The sequence below is a fragment of the Cyprinodon variegatus genome, unplaced genomic scaffold, assembly GCF_000732505.1.
Source record: "Cyprinodon variegatus isolate N-32 unplaced genomic scaffold, C_variegatus-1.0 Scaffold736, whole genome shotgun sequence".
Lineage (NCBI taxonomy): Eukaryota > Metazoa > Chordata > Actinopteri > Cyprinodontiformes > Cyprinodontidae > Cyprinodon > Cyprinodon variegatus.
The window spans coordinates 415,595-427,167 of NW_015151189.1; the positions used below are offsets into that span (position 1 = coordinate 415,595).

At 38.2% G+C, this 11,573-nt stretch overlaps 1 protein-coding gene across 1 annotated transcript in view; it reads right to left on the reverse strand.

Moving 5' to 3' along the window:
• LOC107097945 (phospholipid-transporting ATPase IB-like) overlaps nucleotides 1–10,243 on the reverse strand; it is a 44,341-nt gene extending 34,098 nt beyond the window's left edge. The window contains exons 1-3 of the mRNA XM_015395322.1: nucleotides 10,190–10,243; nucleotides 9,873–10,011; nucleotides 8,245–8,309 (exon numbers count right to left, since the gene is read on the reverse strand). Coding sequence (XP_015250808.1) covers nucleotides 8,245–8,309; nucleotides 9,873–10,011; nucleotides 10,190–10,228 — 243 coding nt within the window. The 5' untranslated portion in view covers nucleotides 10,229–10,243. The remainder of the gene's footprint in view (nucleotides 1–8,244; nucleotides 8,310–9,872; nucleotides 10,012–10,189) is intronic.
• Nucleotides 10,244–11,573: the final 1,330 nt, after the last annotated feature.

The window sequence follows — 11,573 nt, forward strand, 5'->3', positions numbered from 1 at the left end:
AAGAACACAGACAAAAATACTGGCAGACAATTAGCATACAGCATCGCAAGGACCAGACTGCATGAACATTTCTTAGGTTTATATTTGGATCAGAAAGTGGGTGGTGCATGTAGGCAAACTGATGTATGCCAGGCCACTCTCTATTATTGCATTTTGAAAAGAAAAAGAAAAAAGAAAAGTCCTAAATCCTAAAAAAAAAAGGTGGGTAGAGATCCAAAAACAATGAAGTAGGAGTAGCACTACTTTAACATTTTTTTTACTCGAGTAAAAGTAGAAAGGTAGTCATCCAGGAAATTATTAAAGAGTAAAAGAGTATTTTTTTTAAATATCCACTCAAGTACTGAGTAAATGTTGGTTCAGAGGATCTAATTTTAATGTTTAAAATAATGCAATCAGTGCAAATCAGTGTATTTCAAAGTATAAAACAACATAAAAATTCAAATAAATAACATAAAATAACAAATTCAGGCAAAAGAAACACTCGTAATAATATTTTTGTCAGTATAAACTTAAAAAACAAAATACAGCAGGAAATACATAAAAGAAAGGATAAAAACTTCCATTGACAATCTGATCTGATTATCTCTGCCTGATCTCCAAAGTAACTGTTGGTGGGTAAAGTAACTAGAAATTTTACTCAAGGGTAGTGATACTCAAACAAGAATATTTTTCAAATCAAAAACTACTCCTTAAGAAAATTTTTCCTCTAAAGGTTATTCAACTAAACCTAACTAATATTAACTGGTTACTACCAACCTCTGATCCTAAAAAAAAAAAAAGGATTAGGGGTTTTCATTTGTAAATCATGTAACAATAAAATTAAAAAATTACACTGAAGTCAGCATAATAAAAAAAAAACCCTTATACATTTTCCCATACTACCTTGAGTACCATCCCATTTCTAACCAAAAGGATAGACATGGTAGTTCCAGGGTGGATTTTCAGATGGTTAAGGGAAGTTTTTTTTAAGGAATCCTCCTTCCAGAAGTGCATTTATGAGGTCAGACACTAATGTTCGATGCAGAGGCTCGGCCCCCATTTCAATTAATCCCAAAATGGCTTGATTGTGTTAAGGGCAAGACTCCAGTCAGTCAGACCAGCAAAAGCTAAGCTAAACTCAATATACATGATCCTAACAGCTGTTTTGGTGAAGGTAAAATATTAAAAATATTCTTGGGTATACAGAAGTGTAAATAATAGGATGTAAAATGTTCTTTATTTTTGCCTTTTCAAGGCAAACTGGTGAAAGTCTGAGTGCAGGATGGCTGGCTGTGATGTTTGGTTTACCAAAAAAAGGGGGGGTGGTCACCTAGAAAGGACTTGTTTAATTGTCAGAGTGTTTGTCGATTCCTGGTCTCCATGCAAGCTTCAACTGCCTATAAATATATGATACAAGTTAATTCATTTTCAGTCATTAAACATAGTGAATGAATACACTTAAAGGTTAGTGATTTCCCATGTTTAGGCAAATATTGCAGATCTATCACAACAGTTTTATGAGTATGTAAAAAAGCCACATCATGCAAAAGTTTGAAGACACAAATGTCGTTCAATAGTAATTTTACTGTGGCAAACGTTAATGATTTTTTTTGGATTTTGTGTGAAATAGCAACACAAAGAATCAGTCGCAATCAGTTTGTGTAAATGAACAAACGTCTGCTCATATTACAATCCTAGGTGAAAGATGAACATTTTCACTGTGACCGTTTCTTCGCCGTTTCAGGTTAAGTAAAGCATCCCCACAGCATGACGCTGCCAACACCATGCCTCACCATGGGGATGATATGTTTAGGAAGAGCCCTCTGTCTCACAGGGTTCTGTTTGTTGGGCCAAAAGTCACCAAAAACTTCTTTGTGACCTTCTACATGCCCTGCAGGCAAATAGGATTTCTTGTGGCTTTCTTTGGCATCTTTTCATCTTGACAAGCCAATTTGTTGAGATAAAGACCAAGAGTTACTATCAGCTTTATACCCTAGCAGTAAAGAGGTTGCAACTAACAATTATTTTGCTAATCAATAAATCTGTGAAATATCTTTTCAATTAACAAAGAGTACCTTAAAGTAGATTTTTTGCAGAATTAAAACAGGTGACACTAAAACTTTTCCACTTGAGGAGTTCTGGATAGGGCGAATTGACAGACGAAAACGTTTTTTTATTTATTTATTTTTTATCTCAAATGCAAAATATTAATATATATTAACAATTTTAATATAATGACTCCTAAGTGGGTTTCTCTATTAGATAAAGGCATGTTCTACAGCCTCTATACTCCAATTAACAATTAAGCAATTACTAAATTACTTGATGATTATTTCAATAATCGACAAATCCGATTGTTTCAACCCTAGTGAATTTGTTTATTTCTTAATACTCTCCAACAAATCTAACAGAAGACTTTACGTGTTGACTTCTGAAGGCTACTTATTACAATGTATTATATATATATAAAAGGGCATAAAAAAAATGCAAACCAAAAATTTTTAGGGGTCTGGTTATGAAAAGAAGAAAGATGAAAACCACATTGAATATTCTTTCCATTTAATTTTGCCAATAAAATATATTTAACCTAGCCCACTTAGAGCCAAAAACAGCAAATGAATTAGGAGCTCTTGTAAGGCCATGAACCCAGGAGTTCCCACAAAGACATGTGGAGAGACATCAGACACGACGTGGTGACCAGACATATCTGGAAATAAAATAAAATAACACTAGAGTGGGAAAAAAGGTGGGCAAAGACACCCTCATTTTAACAGCACAGATCTGTCACCGCTGAGGTTTAATATACCGTTTAATTATCCGGCAGTGCATCTGTGCAAACACCCACATCCTCTATACCTGGGGTCAGAAATCCTCACAGAGACCCTAAAGGGGAATTCAACTGTGAGGAGAAGAGCAGTGACGAGCCGGAGGCACAGTCTGCACAGAAACATGATGAATGGCCAGAAGAAAGGCGGTGTTTGTTTAAGGCTTGTACTGCGGGCAGCGTGACGAGCCCCTGGTGGTTGTGGGAAAGTTTGATGGGGCGTTTGTTTTACACGTTTATCAGGACCTAGCGCCACTTCATCTTGGATAAACTGTTTGTTAAAGTTAAGCAGAGATGGTGAAATTAGGAGGTGTGCTTCTGAGTTTAATGTTTTTAGCCACTGCGAGGAAGAGGTGAGCAGGGTGAAGACTTTTTTCCATTTCTGTGTGTGGTGCTCTGATCTGAAAGCGACAGGTGGCGCATGTCACGGAGTTAGTGCTCGCAAAACATTTAGCCAGCAGGCACTGGTCCCAGGGTTTTGTTTTGGTGAGGAGGAGCACCAAAAGGAGACTGCATTACTGCTCTTTCATCACCCTCAAATGGGCCAGTAAAACACCTCCACTCAGACTCTTTCCAGATTGTCCATCTCCCAGATGAAACCAAATAAACAGTCTCCACTGCTTTATCCACAAACCCACTTCTTTGTCTCCCAAAAGATAAACATGCATATATTCTTCCTGTTTTCTGCTCCTCTTAAGTCATTTTTTTCCCCTACCACAAAGCACACAGGCTGTGTGGTCGCTTCCTGAGCATAAAGAGCATGCTGACAGATGTGCAGACAGCAGCGTGAGGAGGATGCATGTAGAGGAGAGCCTTTTCTGGTCAGAAGGAGGATCTGGATGATAAACCACAGCACAGATAACCAATGCAAAGGAATGCTTTCATGCAACAGTTTGTCAGCTAAAAGTATATTATTGATGCCATGCTTAAATATGCAGCTTTCCATAGTTATGGTCACAGGTATGGACTTAAACTATCCTTTAAGCCCATAAGTGATATAGATCCTGCAAACAAAAAGTAAATCATGATGATGGAAAAGGACTAAAGAGAACAAAACTTCATTTTTTTGTTTTATAATTTTTTCATGACAATGAATGAATGAAAATAATTTGCAGAAAGAGGATTTGAAAGATGCAGATGAAGTCAATCGAAGCTTGGATGTGAACCTGTCTTTTTAATCGATTAAATGACATCATCATTTGGCCGATTCATTATGGATTCAGTGGGAAGCTCATTTGTTGGCCTTTCCTGCATTTGTTTTTGTCTTTGATTTGATAATAAATGTTTCTTTCTTTTATTTAAATTGAGACTTGTTTAACTTTTTTCATCATTGTGTCATTGTATCATGTGAACGGAGAAGGAAAAAGCAATATCGGCTTCAAGAATTGGGCCAAAAATATTGGCAGGACGGGGGGGAATCCCACAGGATTTTTCTGTTGTTTTACTGCACTGACCATGGATCCTGTATTAGTTAGTAGCTTATTTCAAGAACACTACATGAATTTAATCTAAAGTAGAGAGACTTTACACATCTATAACCAATGTGCAAATAAAGACTGAATAGGCCCCTCACAGAGTAATGCTGAGTATAAGATCTAAAACAAGGCCATAAACTTAAAGGTATAGTGGAGGATATTAATTTTCCAGGTGGATCATCTAAATAAGTGGTCCTCCTAATTTCAATCATTTTGATATGTTTACATAACGCAGTCCTCAGTTAGCTTTTTCTGCACATGCAAACTTTTATGTGGCGAGCTACGGTTTCAGACATTCATTCAATTTACCTTTCACACCACAGTCCTTTGATAATGGCTGATATTGTAAGAGAAAAAGTGTCTACAAAGTGTTTGAGAAGAAGAGAAAGGCCTCAGAAGAGAGAAACAAGAAAATACTGTTTTTGGGAGATTCTTTCTCGCGATGGCGTACAATGAAAGCACAGGTTGGGCTTCCCACTGATGCAGCCGTTGCAAAGTTTCCAGAAATCCATTTCACATCACTACTAGTAAAAGTTATCTACCTCTATATTGTAACTTTCCGGGGAAGATAAGTTTATTTTGTAATTTGCATCGTTAGTACGGTTTATCCTGCAAACATGTCCAAATTTCCACTGCAGCACACACACATACAAACATGTCATGACTTTTTTTAATGTTCAAATAGCCTTATTTGCAGGGAAACTTTTATATAAATATTTGTGAGATGACATCCATCCGAGCAACTGTCTTATCATCGCGTCCCTGCACCTTCTTGAGGAGATATGAGCTCATGCATGCTCTCGAACATGTTTAATAAGGAGCGGGTATAGGGTTGTGCATGTGCATTTTACTTTGTTTAAGTGGAGAGGGCGGGTCTCTTCAGAAATTTGCGAAAATCCTCCACTATACCTTTAATTCCTTAGACTCCTGAGGAATTATTTACATCTTTATGACGGCTAGATTCCTCATTCAGATTAATTGCATTTTGAAAGCTGATTTCTCCAATCATCCCCCGATAGAACTGCAGTTCTTGGTGTTTTATTTTAGATTTTTTTAGGTTTGCTTCGGTAGCAAAGTCCGGTCATTATTTGGTAGAGCTTAGTGGTTTTAATAATAAATATAAGCACCTCATAATGTCGGCTACCAGTTCCTAATGGTTTTATCATCATCAACTGATGTATTAATTTTACCGTAGATCATCTTTCAATGTTAATCTTGAGAAATATGAATACATCAATCAAGCGATGAAAGATTTTTTATGCAAACTACATTTTGAGATTATAACCGATTGGTTTAACGCTTTATTATAGATCAATATATATTCTGATGGAACTTCAAGCACAAATCTGTAAAGTTAAATAAAATAATAATGAAGTTCAGTCAAAATCCATCCACCAAAGGAAAAAAAAAAAAAAGCGGACCACAGATCGCAGTTTTTCTTGATCTCTTTAAACGCTGACACACTCAAGTCCAAAACATCCCCAGTGATGTTCCAGCGCCTGATACAAATGGCAGCTAAAGGTCAACCTTGAGGAGTGATTTTGATAAGCAGCTTCTGTTTTCACTCATGTGCAGGTCAGGCCTTCAAACAGGCCCACATGTGTAAAGAAAGTGGACCTGGTGCGAGTTATTTTAAGTGAATGGCAGATAAGTGTTAAGCTGAGGATGGCATGGCTTTCATCTTCATCACGCACATCAAGAGCTCTCTGAAGTCGTCCCGGTAGACAAGCAGGATTAACACCACATGGATGCCTGCTTTTTTTCTGCCTCTGTTGAAATCTATGATTTCTAAGAAATCTTTTCTCAGAATATCACTATAAAGCTTTCTTGAATCAAATGGAATTAGATCAACTCACTGTCCACTCCTAGCCTTATTGTTGAGGTTTCTTGAATCTGATCCAACTGTTTGTCACGTTTGCAGCTGCTTTGGATAAACTACATGGAAGAAATAAAGAAACGTCCTCGTCTTCACAGTTCCATGAAATGTAATGAATTCAATTCTCTGTGTTTACGCCGCAGACTTCATATGCAGCCACTCAACCATTCAAGATGATTCTTCCTCTGTATGAAAACAGTTTCTTTGTTATACCTGCAAAACATAAATATAACTTAATTCCTGAGCAATCAGGTTTATAATCCCTGCTGAACATGTCAATAATAAACAGGAACAATATTTATTCACCATCTTACCCAAGCTCCTTCACATTAGCTATTAACCATACAGCAATGATCAAACTCTTAGTATATCAGAACTAAAAAAGAAATATATATATATAAACATATGATTGATCAGACTAGAGCAAAAGTTGCGTCAGTTTAGCCGAAACTAAAAGGTTTTATTAACTATATTTACTGAAAAAATAACATTTTCATAGTGGCCAACTCAGTTTACTCGGCCTTTCGGTGTCTTTGCATTCCTTTAACCCTGGGAACCTCAGGGCATTGCTTTCATTAAGTGTCAAATTTCACAAATAGTCCATTAATCTGGCCGAATGCAGGAATAAAAGAAATGATAGCACCAGTTTGCAATTAGACCAGTAATCATGACCAAATTAATTGCGTGGTGCTCAAATGAGCTCCCCTGTTAATCATATAAAGGGATCATGCTGACCATGCTCCCAGGTAATGCAATTACTCTACAAGCAGATCAGGATGCCCACCAACTGAGGCGCAGAAGCAAGGAAAATTACAAATTAAGCGTAGACCTCATCTTAATTTTTCGCTTTAAGACACACTTTGGGCCCACAAACTGATACCCATGCACATACTAATGCATTAGTGCAGAAAAAGAGGGGCTAAAAACCCTTTTTTTTAAACCAAGGACATATGAATGTCCACAAGTGGAAATTTACAAAACTATGAAGTCAGCAGGCACCCTTTACTAGAGACCATCCGGTCTCTGTACAAGCAGAGCAGGAGTCTGGTCTGCATTGCTGACGCTAAGTCGGATCTGTTCCTAGTGCATGCTGCCCTCTGTCACCGGTCCGGTTTATATCCTTTATAGACAGGATTTCTAGGCGCAGCCTAGAGCTCCTGGCTTTTTGCAAATGATGAGATTCTTCTGGCTCCATTCTGCCAAGACCAACAGCATGCAGTTTGCAGTTTGCAGAGTGGCCTCTATGAAGATGAGCTTCTCCAAGTCTAAGGCCATAGTTCTCACCCAGGAAAGGGTGGCTTGTACCCTTTGGGTTCCTGCCTCAAGTGGAGGAGCTCAAGTATGTTGGGGTCCTGTTCAGGAGTGAGGGGAGAAGGAGGCAGGAGATTGATAGACGGATCAGTGCGGCTCCTGCTATAATGCAGACGGCAGTTTGTGGTGGTGGAAAGAGAGCTGAGAGAAAAGGAACGTCCTATGTGCTCGTCCCCATTTTCACTTACCTGTGGTGACTTGGACATAGTGGAAAAATTGCAAATGTTCTTTTTGAAAGTTAGCTTGTATCAGCAAACAGCAACTTTTAAACAGCCTGCACAAGGAGAAATGGGCTCGTGCACGCTCACTGTACCCACTCTCTCTTGGGAGTGGGTACAGGGTTGTGCATGAGCAATTTTTTTTTTAAAGATGGTCTTGTCAAAAATTCACAAAAATCCACCACTATACCTTTAAAAATACAAGAAGAATAAGTGTTAATAACTAACTAAATATCAAACCCAAAAAATATGCAGACATATTGCTGGAATTCAATTAGATCAGAGAATAATTGTGTTTTTTCTTGTGATAGTAAAGAGCTCATCTCCATTTCTCAAAGGAGACATCAGAGACTTTAATTACCTCCACCTGCAAACACACAAAGAGTCCCACCCACCAATTTGACCGCAGACCACACCCCAGTTCTCACAGTAACCTGGTTAAGAAACACCCCACCACATAACTTCCTCCCATGGGAACACACCAAAGTCCCCAAGTGATAAACAAAGTGATGCAAGCGCAGGAGGCCGCCAGGAAGAAGAAGAGGAGGAGGGTTTACTCACATCGAGAGAGTCCTCGTTGACAATGATGAGGGACATGCCGTGTGTCACCAGGCGACAGGAGTAACCTGAGAGACAATACAGCAGAGGGGAGAGAGGAGGATGGGAGAGGGATTGGGTTTACTAAGATACAAAACAGAGCACCACTCAGATCAACTCAACCTCTGATCAAACAATGTGAAGGTAAAGAGAAGGTACACCCTCCTGAATTCGAAGAGGATTTGAAACTTTATGTCCAGATGCAGAAAAATCAGTGGAGACTTAAATTGAGGATAAGTTCAATTATCTGTTGCTCCTGATCAGATGGCTGGAAATTCATGAATCAAACCTTTTCTGAACAAAAAAAACAACAACACTTTTGTCAAAATTCACAAAACATTCAACTTAAAATGTTATTTTTTCCCATTTGCGTTTGGTTTTTAATGCAACGGTCTACTTGGAAATCTAACATTTACAGAAACACAATTATTTCTTTATTATCATTTGTTTTTTATGTTGAAATTGGTGGTGTGTGGGTGTCACGGGCTTTGAATTTTGAAGATGAAAGGGTTGGCTCAGATTTCGTTTCCTGGACATTATTACAAATTTCCTCAATTTTCAATTTGAGAACAAAATTTCTTGTTTTTGACTCTTGGATGCTTGTTGCTCTCTAATGAGATTTTGCTCTCACGCTAAAGGCAGCCTGCTTACAATCTTGCTTTGTTTCTCCCCAAAATACGTTTCTGCAGTCTGATTTAATGACTCCAGCAGAAACACCTCTTCCTGAATGAATCCTGCTCCTTGCTCCTTATTTGCTCCCTTCAGCTCTATGGGTATAACATAAAAAAAAAAAAAAAAACATGAAATAAAACCTGCAGGCAGAGAAAACTACCGTTGTGTGCTGGTACATATTTTTTTCAAATTCAGAATTATGTTCACCCCACTGTACAATACAATCTTTGAGTCTAGATTAAGTTAAACCACCCGAAGGGATGCAAAAAGGAATAAAAATGATTTGCACGGCAGTCATACTCTATACCAAAGTCACAGAAATACCCTTTGCAGAGAAGCAGTATATATTTGCATGTAATCCATTTTAAGCACGATATTTTAAAGTGACATTAATGATCCTACTCACACTGAACACTCGTTTTTTAGTCAAATAAATAAATAAATAAATAAATACTCCCCATATTAAAAATGCATCACAGGATCAAAATTCTGTAGTTTTTGGAGTTTTTAAGCCCCCTAACACTTCTTAGAATATTACAAACCGGTTTAGAACAATATTGATTCAGGTTTTCTTTAAAGGGGACTTTACGTTCTTTTCCAGTTCACTACTAATTGGCCATTTTTAGACAAACGTTTGTTCTCTTTTTCTGAACAGAATCTGACCACAAAACAAGAAAAACATTCCAAGATCTGAGGCATGATCAATTGTTTATTTTCTGTCCTGTACTTGTTAATTTTTCAGCAAGCTCCCTTAAATTAAATGTCAGAAACAAAGACTGAACAAGCAGGAAATCTGCAAAAGAGTCTAAAACATCTGAAAAAAGTATATGAAAAAAAAATGATGGGAAAAATTTTTTTTTTATTTAAACACAACACTCTATAATTGCATCAGTGCTTTTATTTGGTCATTTTCCTCTCACCTATATTAATGGCGGTCTCTTGTTTGTCTCCAGTAAGTACCCAGATCTTGATGCCGGCCCTCATCAACGTGGCGATTGTGTCTGGGACGCCGGCCTGCAGACGGTCCTCTATGGCTGTGGCTCCAAGCAGCATTAAGTTCTATTGGCAAACACAAAGAGCCAGAGGTAATTCTAGGAAAACAAATCTATAATGGCATAAAAGAGTTAATAAGGTTAAAATAAATCATATTTAGACTTTGATTTCAGCTTCCTGTATATGTGAACGATTCTGACATCACATAAGTCTAATTTGAGGACAAGGATACCAGACATTTTACATTTAAGTTGAGAAAACATCGAGCCAAGAAGTCAGTCATTATCCGTTCCCATGCGTGCTTTAATTTGTTCAATGCCTAAATGGTTGTGTGTCCTCATTAGACACCCCCACAGACACACAACTTAACACGACCCTGTTGTTGACTCGGGTTTTATGAGGCTTTTGGCACGCCAGTGCAGGTAATTGCCCTTGTGGTCAGAAGTTTCCTCCTCCTCCTGCTTCCTCTTTTTTTTCTCTCTCTCTCCTCACATACTTTTCTCACCTCAGCTCTCGCTGACAAATCAGTTGGCTTTCACACCCATTAGTTCAGCTCTCTCCTGAATCTTCCGTTTGGTTTTTAACCAGATGAGGGATCAGATGAGACAAACTTGAATTACAATGCTACACTGTACAAGAATAATCCGCATATGATCAAAAAGAAACATCAAAAACAAATCAGTGTAAAGCATGGATGGTATAAAGAATCAGTGGATCCCCTCTGCCATCTGCTGGTAAAAAAGCTCAGTGGTTTGTAAAGGATTCTGTCTCATATTTATCTGCAATCCAAAACTTTCGTTTAGATTTTCTTCATATTGTTTTTTTTATTCTCAAAAATCTTAAAATTCAAAATTAAGTGTTTTGCAGATATAAACACAACTCTTCATCACTAGAGCATTTTTTAATATTATAACGCCTCCCTTTAAAATATTTTAGAACAATTTTCTAATCGTTATGCCTACAAAACAACCTCATAACAAACATAACCACCTCACTCCCCCATGACAATCCAAAAACCTGGGTGTTCATGACAATAATAAACTGGACCGGAATCCTGTACAAGAACGCCAAGAGTCGCCTCCACCTCCTGAGGAAGCTGAGGTCCTTTGGAGTGAGCAGGCCCCTGCTTAAAACCTTCTATGACTCTGTGGTGGCTTCAGCCCTCCTTTACGCTGTGGTCTGCTGGGCCCCTGGCAGCGCAGAGCGGGATAGAAAGAAACTGAATAAGCTGGTGAAAAAGGCCATTTCTGTCCTGGGCTGCACTCTGGACTCGTTGGAGGAAGTAGCTGAGAGGAGGTTGCTGTCCAAGTTTACATCCATCATGGACAACACATTTCACTCCCTGCACCAGACTGTAGAGGAGCTGAGCAGCTCCTTTAGTGAAAGACTCTTACATTCCGTTTGTAAAAAGAAGCACTAACCCTACCACAGGTCATTCATCCCTGCTGCCACCAGATTTTACAATGCGGCACCATAACTGCAATAACTTGGTCAACTAATGTAAAATCACTATTTAATACCCTGGGCAATAACATTTGAAACAAGAGACTTCAGCTGTTATAGTTATCTCACTACCTCACTGTTGTTCCTTACCTGGGACCAATTTAAAGTACAACTTCAAATCCATA